This window comes from Lontra canadensis, unplaced genomic scaffold, assembly GCF_010015895.1.
Source record: "Lontra canadensis isolate GAN:19392208 unplaced genomic scaffold, GSC_riverotter_1.0 scaffold132, whole genome shotgun sequence".
Classification (NCBI taxonomy): domain Eukaryota; kingdom Metazoa; phylum Chordata; class Mammalia; order Carnivora; family Mustelidae; genus Lontra; species Lontra canadensis.
This window is the reverse complement of record NW_022631126.1, coordinates 719,967-742,010: the sequence shown is the minus strand read 5'-3', so window position 1 is coordinate 742,010 and position 22,044 is coordinate 719,967. Positions and strand designations below refer to the sequence as shown.

The following is a 22,044-nucleotide window of genomic DNA, read 5'->3' as shown; positions in this document are numbered from 1 at the left end:
GGAAACGGGTGGACCGAAGTTTGGGGTGGGCAGACGTACGGACTCAACCCCTTAGGCTGGAATAGTCATCCAGAAATCCCCCACCAAGGTCAGCCAGAGCTGGGCCAAGGTTGGCATCCCCTTCCCTTCCCAGAACCGCAGCTGCTGCTGGGCTTCTGGCATCCTGGGAAATTCAGCCAAAGGGGAGGACTGATGTCATGCAGTGGGAATGAGGTCACCGCACCTGCTCCATCCTCAGTGCCCACCCCACAGGTTCCAGCTTCCCCAGCCCTGTTCCTCAAGGTTTTTTTGCTGGAACCAGATGCCTGCGGAGTGCAGAGTGGCCACCAGGGGGCGCCCTACGGCAAGAGTGAAGGGGACGGAGGGGTGGAGGCTGGGCTGGTGTCTGTTCCTGGAATGGGCCAGGAGGGAGGAGGAGCGAGCGGAAGGGGACGGTGTGTTGGCTGGCCAGCCCCAGAGTCAACAGAAGACAGCCCCTCCGGTGGCCAGTGTGGGTGTCCTGGGACTGGCTGCAGGTAGGCAGAAGCGATGCCAGGGCCCCGGGGTCCCTTTCCCTAGTCACAGTGCTTCCCGTCTGCCTCTCCTTTCTTCCTCAGCTCTTTACCTACTCCCTTCCATTTTTGTCCCCAGAACCTCCCCCTCCAGCTCAACCCCTGAGCCCTTCCCACACCCCAGGCCCTCACCCTCATCTCCGTAACTGCAGTTGGCGGGGCCAGGGGGCAGGTAGCCCAGCTGCTGCAGCCCACACTCCAGGCTTTGGAGCCACTCAGGGCCCCTGGTGTCACCACTCCGGCCCACTAGGCCGGAGGCCCCAGCTGGAAGTAACAGGTGTGCTGCGGACACGGGGTAGGTGGCGGCAGGCAACTCAGTTCTCTTCCCCAGCCAGGCATGGCCGAGTCTACAGAGGCCCGGAAGCTGGTGTACCTGGTCACAGGTGGCTGCGGCTTCCTGGGGGAGCATGTGGTGCGGATGCTTCTGCAGCGGGAACCCCGGCTCTTGGAGCTGCGGGTCTTTGACCTGCACCTGGGTCCCTGGCTGGAGGAGCTGAAGACAGGTGACTGTGGTGCGCAGGGATATGGGGGTGGGTGGGCTCCTTTGGCGAGGGTGGAAAAGATGATGCCTGTTTATATCTTCCAGTGCACACAAATGGGATGAATGAGTCACATTGGGAACATGTGGCTCCTAAGGGTGTGGGCTGAGTCCAGCAGCTGGCTGGCGGCCCCAGCTCTGATGCTGCCTCTGGCTGCCCCATCCCTCCCAGGGCCCGTGCAGGTGACTGCCATCCAGGGGGATGTGACCCAGGCCCACGAGGTGGCAGCGGCTGTGGCTGGAGCCCATGTGGTCATCCACACAGCTGGGCTGGTGGATGTGTTCGGGAGGGCCAGCCCCGAGACCATCTATGAGGTCAACGTACAGGGTGAGGTGGCTGTTTACTCCCCACCCCCTCTTTGACCTTGATTTCTGGGCTTCTCCTGTGGAAACCTGTCCTCTGGACACTTCTGCCCCACTAATGGCAGTCCGGCAGCCCTCCCAGCCCTGCTGTGGTTGTTCCCTGGACCTGGGGAAGGAAGCCCCGGGCCCTCATCCAGAATTGAGATGCAAGGTGGGAAAGATGCAGAGAGGGACGAAGCTTTAGCTCGGGTCCACCCTTCCCCTCCCCACCACCTCTCCCAGGCACAAAGAACGTGATTGAGGCTTGTGTGCAGACTGGAACACGGTTCCTGGTCTACACAAGCAGCATGGAAGTTGTGGGGCCCAACATCAAAGGCCACCCCTTCTACAGGTAAGCTGAGGTTCCCCTCAATACTTTCAGAGCCCCATCTCCCCTCAGCATTAAGAATTTTCCCTGTCCCTCAACTAGGGGCAACGAGGACACCCCCTATGAAGCAGTGCACAGTCACCCCTATCCTTGCAGCAAGGCCCAAGCTGAGCGGCTGGTCCTGGAAGCCAACGGAAGGGAGGTGAGACAGGAGGCAAAGAGACCCAAAGTTGGAGTGGGGAGGGCTGCCTGTCCCAGGCAGAGCTGGCACCAGCGGGACTTCTTTGCAGTCTGCCCTGGGCCCCTCCTCCCTTCCATCTCCAATGTGAGGAGGCCAGGCCAGAGGGCAGGCTGCTGGGTACTGGGTCTTCGCTATGCCTGCCTTTCACCCCCAGGTCCATGGGGGGCTGCCCCTGGTGACATGTGCCCTGCGTCCCACTGGCATCTACGGTGAAGGCCACCAGATCATGCGGGACTTCTACCACCAAGGCCTTCGCCTGGGGGGTCGGCTCTTCCGGGCCATCCCAGCCTCCGTGGAGCATGGTCGGGTCTACGTGGGTAAGGCCCCGGCTACACAGCGGGGAGGCTAAGAATGGGACAGGGCCCGTGTGGTCTCGGGTGGGCAGTGTATGTGGTGGCCAGCGAAGGGTGAGCCACGCATGGGCCGGAGTGGCCAGATATGCGGGCCTTGTCTGCCCAACCCCAGAGGAAACAGCATCCATGCGAGCTGGGAAGGCTGATGTAAAACACATGTCACCAGCCAAGGACAGAATGGCAGTCATGGGAGCGGCATCTCCCCAGGAGAGGTGAAGGGCAGCCCCTGTACGGGAACCCCCAAAGAAGTAGCACGCACCCCGGCCGGCCCAGGAGGGCGAGTGGGGAGAAAGCAGCCTTTACAAGAGCCCCTTGGACATGGGCCAGCCCAGGAGAGAGCAGCCTCTCCGTGGGCTCTGGGGCACTCGGGACCACGTCCGCCTCCCCCCCAACCGGCAGGCAATGTGGCCTGGATGCACGTGCTGGTGGCCCGGGAGCTGGAGCGGCGAGCAGCACTCATGGGTGGCCAGGTGTACTTCTGCTATGACGAGTCGCCCTATAAGAGCTACGAGGACTTCAACATGGAGTTCCTGGGCCCCTGCGGGCTGCGACTGGTGGAGTCCCGCCTGCTGGTGCCCTACTGGCTGCTGGTGCTTCTGGCTGCTCTCAACGCCCTGCTGCAGTGGCTGCTGCGGCCCCTGTTTCTCTACGCCCCCCTGCTCAACCCCTACACACTGGCTGTGGCCAACACGACCTTCACTGTGAGCACCGACAAGGCGCAGCGCCACTTTGGCTATGTACCCCTGTTCTCGTGGGAGGACAGCCGGACCCGCACCATCCGCTGGGTGCAGACCATGGAGGGCTCAGCCCAGTGACGGTGGAGCTGGGGCCTGGAGCTCGGTGTGTGGCACATCCGACCGTCCAGGTCCGGCGCCCTCCAGCCCTTGGGGGCAGAGGGGCCGGTACCACATCGGCTCGCCTGCCTTGCAGCTCCCACGCTTCTAAGCCACGAGCTGTGAGTCTGCATCCTCACGCCTCTTAAGTCCTGGGGCAGGGTTTTGGGACAGGCACATCTTCACTCTCAACCCAGGCCTGACAGCTGGCTGGTGAATGTCCGATGGCCCGATTGTTCTCAACTGCCCTGTCCCATCTGGCTTTTCAAGCAGGAAGTGAGAAGGGTCCCACGGGCTTCGTGCTGGCCTTCTGAGGTCTGGGCCTGGATTCAGGCCTGGATTCGGCCTGAAGATCCTTTCTGGCTCCTCCTACCACCTGGGGCCCTCTTTGAGGGTCATAGTCTCATTATTTTAAAAAACATTTATCACCTTTTGACAGCTCTCTCTGTTCTTCAATGAAGCCTAAGCAAATCTGCAGGTTTTCCCTTCTTCCCACCTCTCCACCCAAATTAGTTCCTACAGTATTGTGCTGTACCCAGCCGAGCCCTGGATTAAAGCTCCTAATGCAAGCCTGTGTCCGTCTACCTGTCCAGTTCCCCCTCCTGCCTCCCACCCTGTCCCCCACGGCGCCTGTCCCACGTGGGGACAGAAGGAAGTGAGCACACAGCATGCCCGCTGTTGGATTGGTTGCTATTTCTCCCGTCCCACGGGGCCCGACCCGGCCCGGGGTGGGGGTGGGGGGCTCTGGGGACAGGACATGCAGGGCGGGGTGGGGGGGGGCAGAATTTTCCTGTGTTTTATCCATTTGCAACTTGGTCACCAATAGAGAGAAATGGGACTCTGAGGGCTAACAGGAGAGGGTGGCCTGGCTCTGGGCCCCCAGCCAGGCCCCAGGAGTCCTGTCCCCTCCTGGGAGGAGAGGGAAAGAGCTCTAGAAACCAACAGAGAAACAGAAGGGGCAAGGGCTCATGTCAGCAAACACGGCTACATCACGTGACACGCCAGCGACACGGAAACACACGCCAACGCACACGGCTGCACAGCGGGCAGGGGGCAGGGTGGGGGGAGAAGGGAGCCGGGGGCCACCCATCATGTCCTCTGCGGGGCGGGCTTGGGGGACAGGGTGAATGCATAGAACACATCATGTACACACGCTCAAGGCGTGGCAAGAGCGTGCATCGACCCACAGGCACATGGGATGGACACGCAGTGTGCTTTGAGAGAGGCAGGGCTTGGGGGAAGGGGAAGCAGCGAGCCCCGGCCAGGCCCAGGACCACCCACGGGTCACTCGTGGGCTTGGTGGCTGTAGGCGCGTGGAGGGGGAGCAGCACACACTTGTCCGAGAACATGCATGAGACACCAGCCCCCAGACGACGTTCCAGGACCCATACAGACACAGCAGCCAACAAGCTGCCCTCACACGATGTGCAGGACTTGAAGAAGCTGGGGCCCAGCAGACCCTTGATGAACCTCCAGTCCAGCTGCCCAGAGATGGGCAGCCATGGGCCCAATACCACTCCAGGAGGCCACAGCATCCCTCCAGACATGGCTCTGCCCTCCTGCTTGTGGCCCCAAAGGCGGTGGGAATTCCGGAAACACCTGGGCTGCAAGGGTGTCCTGGCGCCGGAGGCAGGAAGGAAAAAGGGTGGGGGTGCTGGGGCCTGATCTGATGTCCCCAGAGAAGCCTGAGATGGGAGGAGGGCTGTAATTAGATACTGGGGCAAACTTCCTGTCCTACTGAAGGACACCCTTGGAAGGGACGGGCAGGCTCCCCTCCACAACAGAGCCCACCTTAGGGGCTGTTACATAGATGGGCCTCACACAGGGCTCGAACAGCTCAAGTAGGAATGGGGCCAGCCACGTGAGCTGGGGTGGGGGCTGGAGGGGTACTGTGTTCTGGAAGGCCACATGTGCATAGTCTCCCTGTCTCTGTCTCTGACACACACACACACACACACACACACACACACACGCCTCACATGAAAGGGGACCCTGGGAAACAATGTGAACACACATGCCAGACTCCCTCACCCTGTCCATACACATGCCCAACCCTGGCGTGCACCCCGCGTGCGTTCAGTGCTGTACACGTGGGTCCTTTGCTCCTGCACCTCCCGCCTGCCACCAGCCTCGCAAACCCACCCGTGCCCAGTGCCTGTGCACTGTGTACACAGCGAGGGAGGGGCTGGCCTTTCCCTCACCCTCAGACCCCTGGGCCTGTGCCTCACTTCAGGGTGGCTGTGTCTCAGCCCAGGGAGTGGGCAGGGGCGGGTCCCCAACGTCTAGCAGGAGAGGTGTCCAGGTCCAGGGGAGGGGTCCCGGGACTCGCCCCCCACCCCCACCGAGTGGAGGCCGCCACACTGGCCATTCCGGTCCCTGAGGCAGAGCCCGGAGCATCGACTGGGGTGGCGAAGACAAACGCTGGCCTCTCCCAGTTCTGAGGTAAATGTGTGGAAGGCAGCAGTGCCCTCACTTTCCGTCTGTCTGGGGCAGCCCTCATCGGCAACACTGCCCACGAAGAGGCCGGGGCGGGGGGTGCACTCGCACTCGCACACTCAGCCTGGGCACGGGGGAGCACACCGAGGTCTACCAGCTTTCCCAGATGAAGGCCTGCCCTCTGGCAGAGACACAGAGAAGGACGGGCATGCAGGCATGTGCGCACAGGGGCTTGGAGACCCGGCCGGGCAGGCTGCTCCAGTGGCACGGTGTTGGTGGAACGGTGTGTGGCCGCACCAGAGGGCGGTCAGCAGCTCCGGGGAGAGGGGGAGAGGGAGAGAGGGCAAATACGGCCAGCAAGACAATCCCGGACGGCGCCCGTCTCTGAAGAAGAACACGTGTGTGCGTCTAATACACTGGAGGGCAGAAACACACTATGTAGAAAGCCTCTCCACACACACACACACACACACACACACACACGCTCACACAGACGTATTCTACACAGCACAGAAATACGGATTTTGTGCCCACCCAACACGGGTGTCCCGCGCACAACACAGAGGGCTCTGTCTGAGGAGAACGCCGATCAACACTTGAAGCACACCCTTCACACACACACACACACATTACCTGCTGGGAGAAACGCACACATATACACAGCTGGGCTGGGTTAGGGATACGTGTGTGCTCCCACTCACCTTGATTAAGCTCCACAGGCTCACAACGTACACATGGGCGTGCACGCACACACACACACACACACACACACACACACACCTGTTCACAGAAGACAGAGCAGGGCTGCTGTGTTACACCTGGCCACAGTCCACACACAACAACCCAAGTGAAGGGGGAAAGCTCAGATGACACACAGACTGGGAGGGGGGCAGAAGGGGGATTTGGGGTTTCTACACACATGTACGCACGCACACACACACACGCTGGGGTGTCCACACGTCTTGAGCATGTTCTGGCGGCACGCATGTGGGTGTGCGTGTGTAATCACGCCTGCTGCTGTCTACGTGCGGGGGGTGGTCCGTGGCGGGTGGGGGGGGGAGGTCCGGGGACTCTGGGGTCTGACAGGAAGTGGGGAAGGGGGGCTGCCTGGATCTGTCTTGGGGGTGAGCCTGGAGCAGGGGATGGAGTGAAAGGGGTGGTGGGGGTATTGCTCCCAATGTGGTGGGGGAAGGGTCTGGGAGAGACAGGGGTGGGGGGGCCTACAAGCCCAGCGTCCCCCCAATGGATGACGCCAAGACCACCCCCAGCACCACACAGCAAATGATGATCATGATTTTCTTCTGCAGGCAGAAAGGTTGACAGAGAGGAAGGACGGGAGAGAGAGACGGAGAGATAAAGAAAGACAGACAGATGCGGGGGGAGATGGGGGAGGAGGTGTGAGGAAAAGAGGAGGGGAGAGAAAACAGAAAAAGGAAGAGGTCAGAGCCAGAGATAAGGCCTCCCTCTGGATTTCAACACTCACCTCAGCCCTGGCCTGAACCTACCGAAGCCCTCCTCCGCTCCAGCCCACCTGCACTCGCTGCCCCCACTCCTCTCCCCCTCCCCAAGGCCCGCCCATTTCTCCCCGGTGCTTACCCTCCGGGCCTTGCTCTGGTATTTCACAGCTTTCTTGGTGTCGGACACAGCTCGCTCCACATAGTCCACGGAATGTTCCACGTTGTACTCAATGCGGTCAATCATCTCACCCTGCAGAGGATGGGGTGGGGACTGGGCTGAAGGGGGGGGCACCCCAGGGACCTGAAGGAGGGTCCCAGAAGGCGGGGGAAAGGCAATACCTGGCTTTCCACAAGCATGGCCATGTCCACAAACATGTCATGCAGCTCTCGGATGCTGGTTTCCAGTTTGATGATCTCGTTGTGCCTCGTCTCGATCTCATTCAGTGCCTGCTTCGTCATCTGTGAGTCCATTTTGATCTAGGGCGATAAGGTGGGGGGCGGGAGGGGAGGAGCTGCAGACCCCTCTTCACTCTGGTAAGTGTGGGTTCTGCATCCAGAGTGTCTGGGTTCAAATCTGACCGTCATTTCCTTGCTCTAACTGTGGGCCAGTTGTTTAACCTTTCCGGGCCTCAGTTTCCACACTTAGAAAAGGTGGATGATAGCAGTGCCCACCTCCCACCGTGCTTTGAGTTACTTATATCCACCAATTAGAACGGCACCTGCTGGGCACACAGTAAGCACCAAAGAGAAGTCTGAGTTACAAGAAATAAAAGTTGGCTTGAACCCACCACCTCCCCAGGGCTTCCTCTAACACACACACACACACACACACACGCACACACACACACACCAGGGAAGAGCGATAGGGTTGTAGAGTCACCACTAGCATTGGGGGCCCCTGTCTGGTCAAAGGCAGAGGACACAGCAGAGAAAGCAAGTAGAAGCAGAGAAGGCCCAGCAGAGAAGGCACTGTGCCTGCTCTGGAGCCCCCAAGACATTAGGGAGGGCAGAAATAAAGAATTGCACTGCAGCCCTCAAGAGTCAGGGGGAGAGAAATTAACTCCCATCCACAAGCAGGGATTCCCTCTCCCCCCACACACCTGGCCTGAGCCAGGCCACTCGCTTCCCCAACTGCTTACTGTTCAGACCCCGTCAAGCCATTCCCCTGCTCTGAAACCCTCCAGGGCTCCCCACAATTCCTCCCTGCCCCCCACCCACAGTCTGTACATCTTCACCCTATCCAGGGCTCAGTCCCCCTTTCTGCCCTCATCTCCTACATCTCCTCTAACAGCCAAAATCATCCAATGGCTGTTTGGCAAGTGGTCCACTCTCCCCATCTTCGTTCAATCTGCTCCCCTTCTTCAGTGGGCTTTTTGCCCACCTCACCACGTCCAAATGTTCCTTGTTTCTTAAAGCACAGCTCCATGCCACTTCCCCCAGGAAGCCTTCCCTGACTCTAGGAGTTAACTGCTACCTTAGGGCCTATCTGCGGGTTGCACATCCCTCAGGCAAGATCCCCAAGCACCGTGCATTGTAATGACGAGTTTCCGTTGCAGTGACGGTGTGTTCACTGGCAGGGATCAGTTCTGTCCTCTTAGAACCCACCAGGCTCCCCTCTGTTCTCACACGGAAGCCTGGGCAGAGCTGTTTGGGAGGACTCTAGGCGGCTACCTGGCCCTAATCAATTTGCTCCAAAGCTAATTTAATCAAGATCAGTTCTCTAAATAACAATTTGCTGAAAACTGCTAGACAGTCACTGAGCAGACTCGAGTTCTGGTCTAGAAATCTTAACCAGAGCCGTTCTGCCATGAGAAGCAGAGACAGAACTGGGCAGGCCAAGGCAAAATCTACAAAGAGAAAGAAGAACTACAGTGGGGGAAGCCCATCCACTCACATTTAAGATGACAAAGGCAGGGCAGGACGTAAAACTTTAGCAAAACTAAAACTGGTATTTTTTTCAAAATTTCATAATGTAGGCACGTTACTCATTTGGTGAAATGCCCCGCTTCGGCAGGGAGTAGTGTATCTTCTCAGGACGTCAAAGCCCAAACTGGCAGGAAGGAGACCTTGTATCTGAATCCTGGCTCCAAGGCCCTGGGCATGTTATTTAACCTCTCCCGTTAATCTCCGCGTCAGATGTCCTCACTGGTGAAATCTGGCTCCCTCAGAGGGTGGTGGTGAGGACCAGATGAGACAGCAGGTACATGTGAATATGTAAGGTGCTCAGAACTGTGTGTGGCTACTCAACACATTGCCCATTTTTATGGGGGTGCCTTCCTGCCCTGCTCCCATGGAAATCCCCAGCTCCAGGTCCTGGCTTTCTGCTGTCTGTGATCCCAGGGTGGATTTAGGACCTTAACTCAACCTCAGCTCGGGGAGGGAGAAGTAAAAGTTTTCCAAAGCCGGACCCACCCCCACCCGGGGCTCACATCATCGGTGAAGATGGCCAACTTCCCGCTCTCCAGCATGTCTTCCAGTTCCTCGTTCGTGGTGGTCCTTCCAGCTGTGGGGAGAAAGGCCTCCCTGCTCACAGACTGGGCCAGTCTGGGGGCCTGAGGTGATGGGATAGGGCAGAGACCCAGGAGCCCACCCTCCCCCCAAGCCTTCGGCCTCCACACAAGGCCTGGGGAAGCCACGGAAGAGGGCTGGGGCAAGCTGGGGAACTCTGAAGCGGGGCACACGCACTGATCTCCAGCTGCCGCTGGATCCGGTCCTTGCAGCGGTCCCGGTACTTGGACTGGGTCGCGTTATATTCGGTCATTACTTCCACGAACTTCCGGGAGAGTGTGGAGTGCTAGGGTAGGGGTACAGACACATCAGGAGGCCGGGACAGGGTGGCGAGGAGGCCAGTGGCGGGATGCAGCGGGGAGGAGCTGAGCTGGCCTGTCGCCCTTCTTCAGCTCGTGCCACGATCCCAACCCCAGATAAGTGCTCAGTCCCAGGACGCCCCCCTCCGCCAGGCCCCTCATCCAACGCCCTAACCTGCAGTGGCCCGGCTGCGGCCCCGCCCCACTCCACTCTGGCTGCCCACTCTCATTTCCCGGCTCCAACCTGGGCTCCCTTCCCAGTCCTGTCCGGTCCAGTCCGGCCCAGCCCCCGCCTCTCCAGGCCACAGCCTCCTACCTGGGTCTTGCGGATGCGCAGGTCCGCTGAGGAACGGTTCAGCCCCTCCTCTTGTTCAATGCTTTGCTCGATTGCTGCAGGAGAGAGGGTACAGTGACCGGCCCGGGGACCCAGGACATGTGGGGCAGGGGTCTGGGACGTAGGAAAGATTGACATCCCAAGGCAGGCCCCGGGCCTGTGAAGAGATGTCACCCCCATGGCGAGGGCAGACAGTAAAGGATCCAGGGTGCGGGGACAGGAGGCAGATGAATAGAGGACACACAGATTGGTGGGTCTGGAAGGCAGGTAGGAAGGAAGATTGAGGGTCACAGGGTCACCAGACAGAAAGGGGCTACTTGTTCTGGCGGAAGGGTTGGGTCTTGAAGGGTCCCACAGCTGTAACTCCTGCTTGACCCCATGAGGGTCTCCAGTAGGTGGGGAGCTCTCCACTTCCTACAGCCTCTGGAAAGAGGGCAGGAACCCGTCCTGCGGTTTTTCTGGTGGAAGGCTGGCACTTCAGGTGGGTCAGGTTGTAGTGGCCGCCTTTTTCTTGGAAAATTCTAGGGGGAAGGAGGGATATTCCGACAGAAAAGAGCTCTCCCCCAGCCCTGCAAAGTGATCTCTGTTTCCGGAATTCCCACTTCTAAAGGATGTTCTGGAAAAGCGCACAGATTAACTGGGAGTCCTGCTTCTGCATCAGGCTCTCCTGACATCCATCCTTCAGATTTTCTAAAAAAGAGCTTGCCTGTGATAAGATCTACAGTGCTCTGAAAATGCAGCAGAGATGGATCACCAGGCCCTCCAGACCTGGAAGGGCCTCCAGGCCATTCCTGAGAACATCACTCCTCTGTTCTGCGGGCAGCAGGAAAGGTTGGGGGCTAAACAGCACCCTAGTGCTCTCCTGCCACCAATGGCGGGCACAGGGACTGAGTGACACTTCTGGCCTGCCTGCTGCAGAAAAGGCACAGGAACGCCAGGCACAGCCAGGGAGGTCGGAACCTCTGGCCCCTACGGGGACTCTGTTGTCAGACTTGGGTCTGGGGCCAAACTCCATAGTGAAGGGTCGTTCAGAGGATCTCACTGACTTCTTACAACAATCCTGAGTTCAGTGATAATCCGCCCATGGGTCACGCTAGAACCTGCGGTTCAGCCATCTAAAGCGACTCACTTATGGTCACACACAAAGCCCGAGCTCATGCCACCAAGTAGCTGGAGAAAGATGGAGGAGAAGAGAATCTCTCTTTTTCTGGAGGTCTGGAAGGTCACTGCTACATTTCCTAGCTCTTTCTTGGTCTGTTTCTGGACTCACACATAATCCATGGAGCCTACCTCTTGGTCTTATAGAGAGTGTTAAGGTCAGAGCTCGGTGGGCCCAAAGAAATCTTTACGCCCAGGGATTTTTAAGCAGCGTTCCAGAGAACCCTGCTTCGGGGAAAGAACCTCAGCAGCCATTGCTGGAGGAAAGGGGAGACCAGGTGGTAGGGCACTGCGCCTCCCAACTCCAGTGCAGCCAGAACAGCCTATCTTTTATGTATTGTATATTGGAGTTCTTTGTAAGATTTCATTAAGAAAAAAAAAAAAAAAGTGCTACCCCCTGGAAAAAAAGCCTGCTTTGGAATTGCTTCTGTTTTTCTTACTGAGTCAGTGAGGAAGCCGAGGGGAGGAATGAGTTGATGATGGAAGTTGTCCAGAACTGAGTTGATGATGGAAGTTGAACTCCCTCTGCCTGGCTTTGTACTTAATGTGCTCCCAGTTTAAGTCATTTTCCTTTCCAAGATGCAAGTGTAAAAGGGTTATTTTTACTGATCAGCATTGGAGGCTCATACATGACCTCCCACTGAGTGAGGGAACACATGGAGTCCCTGTTCTCCTCTCTCTGGACCCAGGTAGGTGTGTTCAAGGCCAGGCACCTGACCTGGCACCTGTTCCCCAATGCCCTGCCCTGTGCCTCGGACAAAGTAGGTGGCTGGCAAATGTTTTCTGAGGCTGAATGTACCCCATCACGGTAACACTGCTATTCCCCTGGCACGGGCAGACAAGGAGGTTCCCAACCCACAATGCTTTGGGGGAAGGTGGTTATTACCAGCACCCAAGTCCTTAAATTAGAGTGAATACATAAGCATTTGGCAGGTCCCTCCTGAAAGCTTGCCAGCTCCTGATGTCAGCCACACAATCCAATCTGTCCTGAGCCGAGGATACCAGTTCAGAAGCATTTGCTGGGCCCACCTACTGGGTGCTTAGCGCTATGCGCGGCACCTGTTCTGGAGAAAGAAGGATTTAATGAAACCGAAGCCACTTGGAAGCCTCTGTTTTCTGGTGGACCTTCATGCTGGTGGATCCAGCCATGCTCAGATGAACCTTGGACAGAAACCCTCCTCTCCCTCATTTCTTTGTCATGTATCTTTCTCCAAAGATCTGGATCTGGGGTTTTGTGCTTTCTCACTGTTTAGGAAGCTGGGTCCTGGAAACCGGTAGGCACTCCTCATAGAAAGGCATGTTTGGTCCCATGAGGGCAGAGTTGTTTTCCCCTGGGTCTGGGGATTGCATTCCTCACCTTTCAACTTGGAGCGAACCTTGTTGGCCGTCTTCTTGATGTCTGCGGTGAGGTCCTCCAGCTCCTGTTTGGTCTCTGAGGGGAGAGCCAGAGCGGGTAAGAAGTCTGGAGGGGAGCCCATCCCCCACCTCCTCCCCCCTCAACACTGTCCACCCCCATCCCGCTGACGGCCACCCAGCAACAGTACTCACTCTCATCTGGATTGGGGGCGGCCAGGATGGCACTGTGCTGTTTTTTCACTTGCTCCACATCCTCTGACAGTTTCTCAATGCAGCCCCGGATCTCTTCCACCTGGGGTACCAGATCAGCTGTGCCCAGCCAAGTCGCTGAGCCAGGCAAGGGGCCCTGGGGCTTAGTTGGGGTTTGGGTAATCCAGAGTCAAGGGACAGGTAAAAAGGCCAAGAGGGTGTAGGAGTGGAGAGCAGGGGTGGGAACAGGGCAAGGGAAGTCGTTGCCTGGGGGCCGGCTTCTGGGTCTGGAGCATCAGATGCTCAGTTACCTGTTCAAAGAACTCGTCCATGAAGTGGTCGCGATCCACGTGGACCACCTCCTCTTCATCATCACTGTCTTTAGCCTGGGAGGCAAAGAAAGGTAGAATTCATGAACAGTCCCTATCCTGAGTCTGATGCTCCCAGCTCTAGGTTCAGAGCAGAGGCCTGGGAAGGGGTCATCTGCAGGGGAGGCAGGTCATCTGCAGGTCAAATACAAGAGCCCCAAGCGGTCCAAATGAACATTGGAAAAATTGTGGAACAGGGTCCGGGAAGCCAGGTAGCTGATAGCCCAAGGGATACCTTGGAGGGAATTAGCAGAAGGCACTCTTTCAAGGGTGGATGTGACCCCAAGAATGCAGTCACCCTGGGGGGGCGATGACACCCAGGACAGCTGCCACTAACCGGTATCATAGCTACCAGCTAAATGTCAGCTTTGCAGGAATTGGCTCTGAGCTCCAGGAAGGGGTCTGGAATGGAAGCCTCTGGAGGCTGACTCTAGCTGCTATCTCCCCAGCCACTCCTGTCCAGGCCTCACTTTGCTCCCCTTCTCTTCCCCCTCCAGCCTCCACCAGACCGGCCTCGTCCCCTGTGCAAGGTCACTTCACTGCCAGCTGCGGGTACCAAGTTGAGCGAGCATAGTCAAGCCCAGGAAGGGCTGGAGGAGACCCATGGGCAGCACCGCAAGCCCCCACCCGCACCCCTGCTCCCCGCGCCTGCCCCCTCCCGCTTGCTCTCACCCTCTCCACGGCTCTGCCCCTCTGGCGTATTCACTTGCTTTCATCTAGCCTCTCCCCACTTCACACCCACCTACTCTCACTTGCCTGGATTTCCCAGTTGCAACCTGCAGCTGCTCAGCCCTCCACCCCCAAGGCTCAGAGACACAAAGGGATTCACCCACCCACACCGCCCCCGCCCCCGCCACCGCCAGACAGACCAGTGACACAGACAGAAGGGCTGACACACAAGGCACACAGAAATAGGCCCCCGGACACCCACGCGGAGATACACTGACACGCTGATGTTCACCCACACGCGGCCCCACGGCCAAGCTGCCTGCTGCCACGCGTGGCCACACAGACGTGCACCCGCAGCCCCAGGGACGCCTGAGAGCACCCTGCAGGCCTCAGCTCCCAGGCTCTCCCAGCCTCAGGCCTGCACACTCCTGCGGAGCCAGGAAAGAAGACAGGGGACGGACCAGGCTCCCCGGTGCTCCGTGCTCCTGACTGGAGACTCTTCTCCGCTTGGGGCAGAAGTCTGAGGACAAAAAGCTGAGCCCGTCAAGCTTAATTACACGCGGAGCCCTAATCAGCCCCAGTGGAAATTTAAACAGACCGACTTCCGGAAACAGCCTAGCCCAAACGGGACAGAATCGGACTATCCGAGCCTGAATGACATCAAGACAGGATCCGAAGGTGTCCGCCTGGAGCACAGCCAGTTGGGATCCAGAGAGAGGAGTTCCCGTGGATCCCCGACAGGGTCCGAGCAGATCACAGACAGGACCTGACAGAAACCAGACAAGCTCAGACCCAACTAGACTCGGGGGCAGACAGATCCCAGACAGCTCGGATCGAACCTAGACAGAGCCAGATGGGGCCGAGATGCAATCTAGGCAGCCAAGTGAACTCGGAATCAGCAGAGCCCCGACAGCCCTGGGAGGAGCCTGTGAGCCGGGGGAGCCCTCCAGCTGCTCGCTCTGGGGCAGCTCTCGATGCCCCCCTCCCCAGGTTCCTACCCAAACAGAATGCAGGGGATTCTCCCTACAGACACTGGGCCCCACCCCACGTCAGAAAATGTATTCAGCACTTCCAATGAGTTTCCAGACGATCCCAAACATCCACTGGGAAAGGGAGGCTCCTCTGTCTCTGTGCACAGCTGCCTTCGGAAGGAGAGGGGGCACAGGTGGGGCTTGGGTACTCGGAGAGGACTTCTGGCTTCTCAGGTCTCCACCAGATCCGGGGTTACCCCGATAGACCTTGGCCCCGAGAGGCTCTGGGAGGCTCAGCTCCTCTTGGAGGACGGACCAGCTTCCCCTGATGCCCTGCCCTCAAGCCAGCTGTCCCACGGGGTCTCCTTCCCCTAGAGCCAAAACCACTCCTCTGTCCTTTCTCTGACTTGGGCCCCTTCCCAGCTGCCCAGAGGTCATGGGGCGTCCCTCTGGCCTGGGAACTTTCCTGTTCTCCACCTTTTCCCCAGGCTGACTTTCGACCTTCTAAAGTCTGATTTCCCTTTCTCTCTCCGGTTTGTCCCCAGAGCCAAGTTTCCCTCGATTCTGCCCTGGGGCATCCCTGGTTGCCTGTTTACTCGTCCTTGAGAGAGGAAGAGAGGTAGAGACCCAAGGATGACTTATTTGGTATAATAATTACAGGGAGCTGAGAGCTAATAATCCTCTACATTTCACAAACACTTTTACATCTGTAATCCCTTTTGATCCTGACCACACGGGCCTGAAAGGAAGGCTGAGCAAATATCATTGTCCCCATTTCACAGATGAAGGAACCGGGAGGTTGGGGGCGGGGGAGGGAAGTGACCCGTCCAAGGGCGCCTGGGCTGAGTGGGCCGGCAATCATAAGCATCTAAGACAGACCCCCCCCAGCCCTTCGAAGGCTCGAGGCCAGGCCACCTCCTTCCAGGGCCTCTGCCACTAGCTGTTTTCCCTCTCAGCTCAGCTCCTGCTAAGGCCCAGTCTGGTGGGGCTCTGTGCCCTGAAATCCTGGGGAAATACTATCTTTTAACAGCATCTTCTACCTGGGTTTTACATCCTTGTTTATCTCATTAACTCTTTCTTTAAACCCTATCAGGGCCCCTGGACAGCATAATTATAATTAATGCCAAACATTTACATAGCATGTGATAACGAGCTGGGCACGGTTCTACGCCCTTTGGCTATTTGTCCATTTAATTCTTACAAAAGCCTTTCTGGAGGTCGGCATTATTACAGCTCCCTTTTATAGACAGGGAAACTGAGGCACAGAGAGGCTAAAGAACCTGCCCAGGCTAGCAGCTACAAGGCCACACGATTTCTGCCTTCTGGGCTTCAGCCTCTGCCTTAGCTGAACAGCAAGAATGTCATCTGCCCCAAATGCTAGGCAGGTGGAGGCAATGAGTCCAGGCAGGAAAAATGCCTAATGTTGCCAGAAAGACGCAGTGTTTCGTGAGGGTTGGCTGGTACCCCCTGCAGCTCCTGTGTTACAGATACGGAAGCAGGCTCAGAGAGGTTGCCTGACCTTCCAAAGGCTTCACAGCAAAACAGCCCAGAGGTGGGACCTGAACGCCAAATGCTTAATCCCAGGCTTCCCTGGACCCCACTCCACCCCGTCCTGCTCTGCTTGTCCCCAGCACTGCTGAACTCCTGTGGCCAGGAGAAAAATCCAGGAAGGCCGGCCAGGCTGCAGGAAGAGCCCAGGTAGGAAGCCAGGTGCTCTACCTCCCCTCGCCCTCCTCTGTGATCCGAGGCAAACCTCAGCCCTTCTCTGCACCCCAGTCGGTCTGTGGAATGGGCAGGCTGGTGCACCAAGGGCTTCCCTGCTCTGAGGGTTGCGCGTTTAATAACGACTGCGGCCTCCATTTCTGGAAGGAGCTGGCCGGCCTGAGGGAATGCAGGCTGTGGGCAAATGAGATCACCCAGGAAGAGATGATCACATGCACCCGATCCACTTGAGGGACAACTCAAGCCTCAGTTTCCTCATGTCCGAAATGAAGGAGATAAGAAAGCTAACATGTATGTACTAATTATGGTGAGCTGGGCCCTGTGATACATGTTTTGTGCGTTTCGTTTAACCCTCATAAGCACTGCATGAAGCAGATACTATTCTTATACCCATCTGACAGAGGAGGAAACTGAGGCATGGAGCGATTAAGTGACTCGCTCAAGATGATACAGCAGGCACCGTCCGGGGCACCAGGTTTGAACCAGGCCCTCTGCCCTTCCTGCTCACCAGCTCTACCAGTGCTTAAGAGCATTCCATGAGAGACTGCAGAGGTCCTGGGTGCCCTGTGGCTCCAACTTGGGCATCGGGGGCATCAGATCCAAGCCTCCAGCTGCAGTCTTTCCAATCAGAGAGACCAGCGGCCCTTGGGCACACCCGTGCGGGGTGACAACAGAGACAGATGTGTGGATGGAAGGAGAGGGACACAGTGAGCCAGCAAGTCAGGGACCAGAGACAGATGGTGAGAAGGTGACTAACACAGAGGAGGAAAGAGCCCGGTGTTGGGTGACAGCAAAGTCATAGAGCGCGCGTGCGTGTGTGTAAACACACATGCGTACCCATGCACACAACACACACGTGCTCACGCGGGGTGCAAGCATGGCTCGATCTAGAGGCAGCTGTCTCTCTCCGCCGCACCCCCACTCCTGTCCATCTGTCTCCCTGACTGGGCCTTTCCGCCCTCCCAGCGCCCAGCCTGGCCCTCCCACCCCCACCTTGCCACTTGGCCCTCCCTCCTTCCCCACCTCTACTCCCCTCCAAGTCCTCCCTCTGCCCCACTGAGTCATTCATTCACCTAGCAGACATGTATGAGATGAGCCACGTTTCCTGGCTGCTGCTGAGAACACAGTGGTGGATAAGACAGGAAGAAGGTCCTGCCTCTGAGAGATCGAGGGTGATGAAGAATGAACAAGACAGGTTCGGTCTGTGCTAGCTAGCAGGGGCTATCAGGGGTGGCTTTTTTCAGGATGACACAGAATTTTAGGCGGAGGGAAGAGCAGTCCACGTGGAGGGAAGAGCACTCAAAACAGAGAGACCAGCAGAGGGAACAGCAAGTGCCAAGGCCCTGAGGCAGGGGTGAATTTGGTGTGTCTGCATGGCAGAAAGGAGCCCTGTGCAGCTGGGGGATTGGCAGCCCGTCACCAGGGCTCCGCTGGGCCCTGCTCACTCATGGGGTCACTCTTGCCTGCTGTCATTCAGGCGTGCCATCTAAGGCCCTCTCTGTGCCTAGCCCATATCTGAGTGCTACCCAGATGACTCAGTCCCTGCCTTCAGGGTGTGTGGCTTGTCCCATCACAGCCCCCACGCCCACCGGGCCTCAGATTTGAGCCTCCCTCACTGCGGGCCTTGCCAGATCTCTCCAAAGTCCAAACGCAACCCCCCGCCATGCTTCTCTCTCTCCCCAGTCCTCCCCTCTACCCCACTTACTCCTCTTTCTCTCCTCTTGAGCCCCATCCCTGGCCCCGCCCCTTGGACTCTGGAGCACCCGTCAGGCTGACGAGCTCCCCTCCAGCCCAGCAGCTCCCAGCTCGCACCCAGAGGTGCCTGGTGAATTTAGAAAACAGAAAACCCTGGTTCGGCACCAGCTCTGCTTACCATCTGTTTGACCTCGGTCAGGCTGCCTCTCTGGCCCTTTCTACTCCAAAATAAATTAGGGGTCACATCCCGCCCATCCCAGGGGGCTGATGTGATAAGGTTCAAGGGAAATAAGCAAGTCAGCTGTAGAATAACAAACACTCACAGAGCACTGGGTGCCCAGGGCCCTTCTAGGCACCTTTTGCCTATTACCTAGTTCCAATCCTTTGGACAACCCAGAGAACAGGTACAATTGTTACTCCCAATTCACACGTGAAGAAACTGAGGACCAGAGAGGTTAAGAAACTTACCCAAGGTCACACAGGAAGTAGCAAAGCTAGGATTTGAACCCAGACAGTCTGAGTCCCAACTCTGTGCCCTCACCCGCTATGTGATAAACAGATTTGAGAACCCCTGGGGAACGCTAAGTTCTGCTGGAAAGATGATCAGGTCTCTTGAGGTGACACCCCCCTCCGGCCCTCGCCATCCCTCTCAGGATCACAGAGACCGCTTTAGCAGGCCTCTCTCCTACCCTGCCCGGTCTCTCCTGCCTCCCAGTCTCCTCGCTCTCAACTCTGGTGGGGAGACCCTGGCACTCCTTGCATCTGGCAGCTTCTTTCCGCCCTACCCACCACCCCCCTCCCAAATCTCCAGTCTCTCTGAGCTGTGACTAACACCAGAGCCATCTGCCCCCCCCCCCTTCCCCCCCCCCATGCTACCTCCCACCTCCCCACCTGGCTGCCCACCCTTGCAGCCCCAGCAGCCAGAACTCCTTGCTTCTGGGCAGGGGCCTATCTGATCCACTTGGATGAGGATGCCATGCTCTGCCTCCCCCTCCCTCCGTGTCTTAGGACTTTCCCTCCCTCTCTCTGATTAGACCTCAAATTTGCCAGCACCTCACCTCAACAACCGCTTTCCATTTCTCTGGGTTTTGGAGTCATGGAATAGTGTTGGTGCAGGGGATCTGGGTTCCAATCTGTGTTCCTCACTTGAGAGCTGTGTGACCTTGGGCCAGTTATTTAAACACTCTGGGCCTCAGTTTCCTCAGCTATAACATGAGGTAGTCTCTCAATCTACATACCTCACCAGGAGGTCAGAGAGGGTCTCATGAGATTATGGATGGCAAACTGCTTTGGAAAATGCAATGTGAAAGAAGGGGAGCTCGGAGCGCTAATGTGGGAGCCAGCCCGCCTGCCTGCTTTTTCCATGTGACTCTGGCTATGTGACTCTGATCAAGTTACTTAACCTCTCTGGGCCTCAATTTCCTTACCCATAAAATGGGACCAAACTAGTACCAGGGTTGTGGCGGAGACCAAAATGAGTAAACATGAATAAAACGCTTAGTACAGTTTCTGGCACTAGAAGGTTGATTATTTTTATTACTGTCCTTTAGTGGATGCCCGGCCCCATATTCAGTGAAAGTCGAATACAGAAACCTTCAAAATTCCCTCTTTCAACCACCAGTTTCTCCTTCCTTCCGATTTGCCAACACATCATTCCCTGGAGACAGCAACAGTCATTTTATCTTCCAGCCCCTTCCTCCTAGCTTTCTATAGCCTGGTTTCCCACACCCCTATTCCGGGGGCTCCCCAAAACAGAGCTTTTTAACCCCAGTGTGGAGACTTCTGTTTCAAAGATCAAAAAAGCAGAGACTCATGTCAACTTGCCAGACTGAAACCCAAATTCCCATCTGATCCTCCCACCCACTTGCATGGTGACCTTGGGCGAGCTCTTGCTATCTCCGAACCTCAGCTTCCTCATCTGTCAAATGGGGTAGTAACCCGGGCAAAGGGAACAACCAACAGGGTCCCCCTGGTAGAGACCCAGGGCGTCAGGATGCATCATGGCTGGGGCTAGTACTTTCTGAACATAACACCACAGGCCCCGAGCACACAGCAGGCTGTCAGCTTTGCCTTCTCGGACCCCGGGTCATTTCTACGAACCCCCCAACATTCTCCCTACCCTAGAAACCGGTCTCATCAAGCCTCTCCAAGTGGCAGCCTCCACTGCGGGCATCAGCGCCACCCTCCTCCCCTGTCACCCAAACTGCCTGGCCAGACTCCTGAAGCTGGGCCTCTTCAAGGCCTGCAAAGCAGGGGCCCACACCAACCAGCCCCTGCCTGTTCAGGATGCCCCAGTTCCCCCCAGCAGAGCACGGTCCGTGTCACACAACCCAATTCCATGGCCCTGTGCACGGAGCCTCCTCCCCCTCTCTCCTCTGCAACCCATCTCCCACCTCTGGGGTCACCCCATCCCCAGCCCTGGCCCTCTGGCTGTCTCCTGAGGCCACCCCTTCCCTCCTCATCTCTGAGAGGTGCCCCCTCTCCACAGGGAGCAACACACGCGTGTGCACACACACACATATACACTTCAGTCACTGCCAGGTGTTGGCATCTCTGTCCCAACCTGTGTCCTTCCCCATAGCACTCCCTGAATCTTGGTCCCGCTAGACTCAGCCTGGCCCAGTAACCGCCCCCATCTTTCTAATTCCGCAAATCTGCCCAGGGGAGGACAGTACCCTCCAATTTTCTCCTGACATTCACTCTCTCCCATCCCGGATTAGACCCCCAGGCCCTCCTGGGAACGTGGGTAGCTAAAGCCCCTGGAACCTCTCCTGCCCCCTTGAGTCTTAATGGCCTCCTACCTCTTCCAGCCACCGTCCCCAAAATGCAGGTTCATTGGAGACATCAGGTGCCTCCAGATACTGGGGTGCCCCTACCACCAACCTCCTCCTGTCCCGTCGTTTGCCCCCATGTCCCAGCACCTCCCCCACTCCACCCCCTCGCGCTCCCCCAATATTGGGGTCCCGCCCCCCCATTTTCCCCACCCCCAAGCTCACACTCCGCAGCTCCTGAGTCCGATCCTTCATCCTGCGACGGCTCCTCCTCCTCCTCCTCCTCGTCCTCCTCCTGCCTCTGCTGCTGCTCCCTGCCTCCTGCCTCGGGGCTGGAGGCTGGAGTCTGGGGGCGCCGGGGGGCACCCGAGCCTCTGGGGGGGCCCGCGAGCGGGGGCGGGGCCGGGGGCGGCGGGCCGAGGGCCGGGCAGGGGCAGGGGCCTGGGCCGGGCTCGGCTCTGCCGGGGCTGCGGTGGCGATGCGGCTGCGGCACAGGCTCGGATGGAGGGATGCGGGAGCCGAAGCGCGGGGGAGGGGGGCGGAGGGAGGTAAGGAGGAAGGGAGGGAGGGGGGGACCGGGAGGGGGCGGGGGGGGGGGGGGCACGGCAGAAAGGAGGTAAGGGGAGTGATTTCAGGGAGTAACCCAGGGAGGGGTGCAGTGGATCCCTTTACACCGGAGATATAGGTAGACTTTATGTTTGGTGTCTGCGAGTTATCTGTGTGAGCCCGGTTCGACCACCTCTGTGTGTTATCCCTGCAGGAGGTTCTTTGGACACTAGAAATAGCAAAAGTGACCCTCTAGGTGGCTTTTGTGATGCAAGGAATCAGCCGAGCCTGAGAAGGGCAGGGACTTGTTTGTTTTGGGGTTTATTTTGCACAGCCTTCCCCACTCTATCTGTGCCCATCTCTGGGCAGCAGTGGGTCT

At 57.8% G+C, this 22,044-nt stretch overlaps 2 protein-coding genes across 4 annotated transcripts; one reads left to right on the top strand and one right to left on the bottom strand.

The window, feature by feature from the left end:
* The first annotated feature begins 382 nt into the window (after positions 1–382).
* On the top strand, positions 383–3,202 carry HSD3B7 (hydroxy-delta-5-steroid dehydrogenase, 3 beta- and steroid delta-isomerase 7). Of its 3 annotated transcripts, none has more exons than XM_032842680.1 (7): positions 383–515; positions 887–1,054; positions 1,262–1,417; positions 1,675–1,783; positions 1,862–1,961; positions 2,155–2,317; positions 2,753–3,202. In XM_032842680.1, the coding sequence occupies exons 2-7, from the start codon at positions 889–891 to the stop codon at positions 3,166–3,168; spliced, it is 1,110 nt and encodes a 369-aa protein (XP_032698571.1). In that variant the 5' UTR covers positions 383–515; positions 887–888; the 3' UTR covers positions 3,169–3,202. The 3 variants fall into 3 exon arrangements, with proteins under 3 accessions (XP_032698571.1, XP_032698572.1, XP_032698573.1); XM_032842682.1 differs by having other exon boundaries at positions 471–515; positions 883–1,054; XM_032842681.1 differs by lacking the exon at positions 1,262–1,417.
* Positions 3,203–6,239: 3,037 nt separating this feature from the next.
* Positions 6,240–21,448, bottom strand: STX1B (syntaxin 1B). The gene is made up of 10 exons (XM_032842678.1): positions 21,345–21,448; positions 13,235–13,309; positions 12,927–13,026; positions 12,736–12,810; positions 10,203–10,276; positions 9,765–9,873; positions 9,509–9,582; positions 7,419–7,556; positions 7,219–7,329; positions 6,240–6,923 (listed from the first exon to the last, which is right to left on the bottom strand). The coding sequence occupies exons 1-10, from the start codon at positions 21,372–21,374 to the stop codon at positions 6,843–6,845; spliced, it is 867 nt and encodes a 288-aa protein (XP_032698569.1). The 5' UTR covers positions 21,375–21,448; the 3' UTR covers positions 6,240–6,842.
* Between the last annotated feature and the right edge of the window lie 596 nt (positions 21,449–22,044).

Coding starts and splice junctions, on each gene's coding strand:
- HSD3B7 (XM_032842680.1), top strand. CDS start 889: ATGGCCGAGTCTACAGAGGCCCGGAAGCTGGTGTACCTGGTCACAGGT. Junction 1,055..1,261: donor GCTGGAGGAGCTGAAGACAG/GTGACTGTGGTG, acceptor CATCCCTCCCAG/GGCCCGTGCAGGTGACTGCC. Junction 1,962..2,154: donor TGGAAGCCAACGGAAGGGAG/GTGAGACAGGAG, acceptor TTTCACCCCCAG/GTCCATGGGGGGCTGCCCCT.
- STX1B (XM_032842678.1), bottom strand. CDS start 21,374: ATGAAGGATCGGACTCAGGAGCTGCGGAGT. Junction 12,811..12,926: donor CGCCCCCAATCCAGATGAGA/GTGAGTACTGTT, acceptor CTCTCCCCTCAG/AGACCAAACAGGAGCTGGAG. Junction 7,557..9,508: donor TGGCCATCTTCACCGATGAT/GTGAGCCCCGGG, acceptor TTATCGCCCTAG/ATCAAAATGGACTCACAGAT.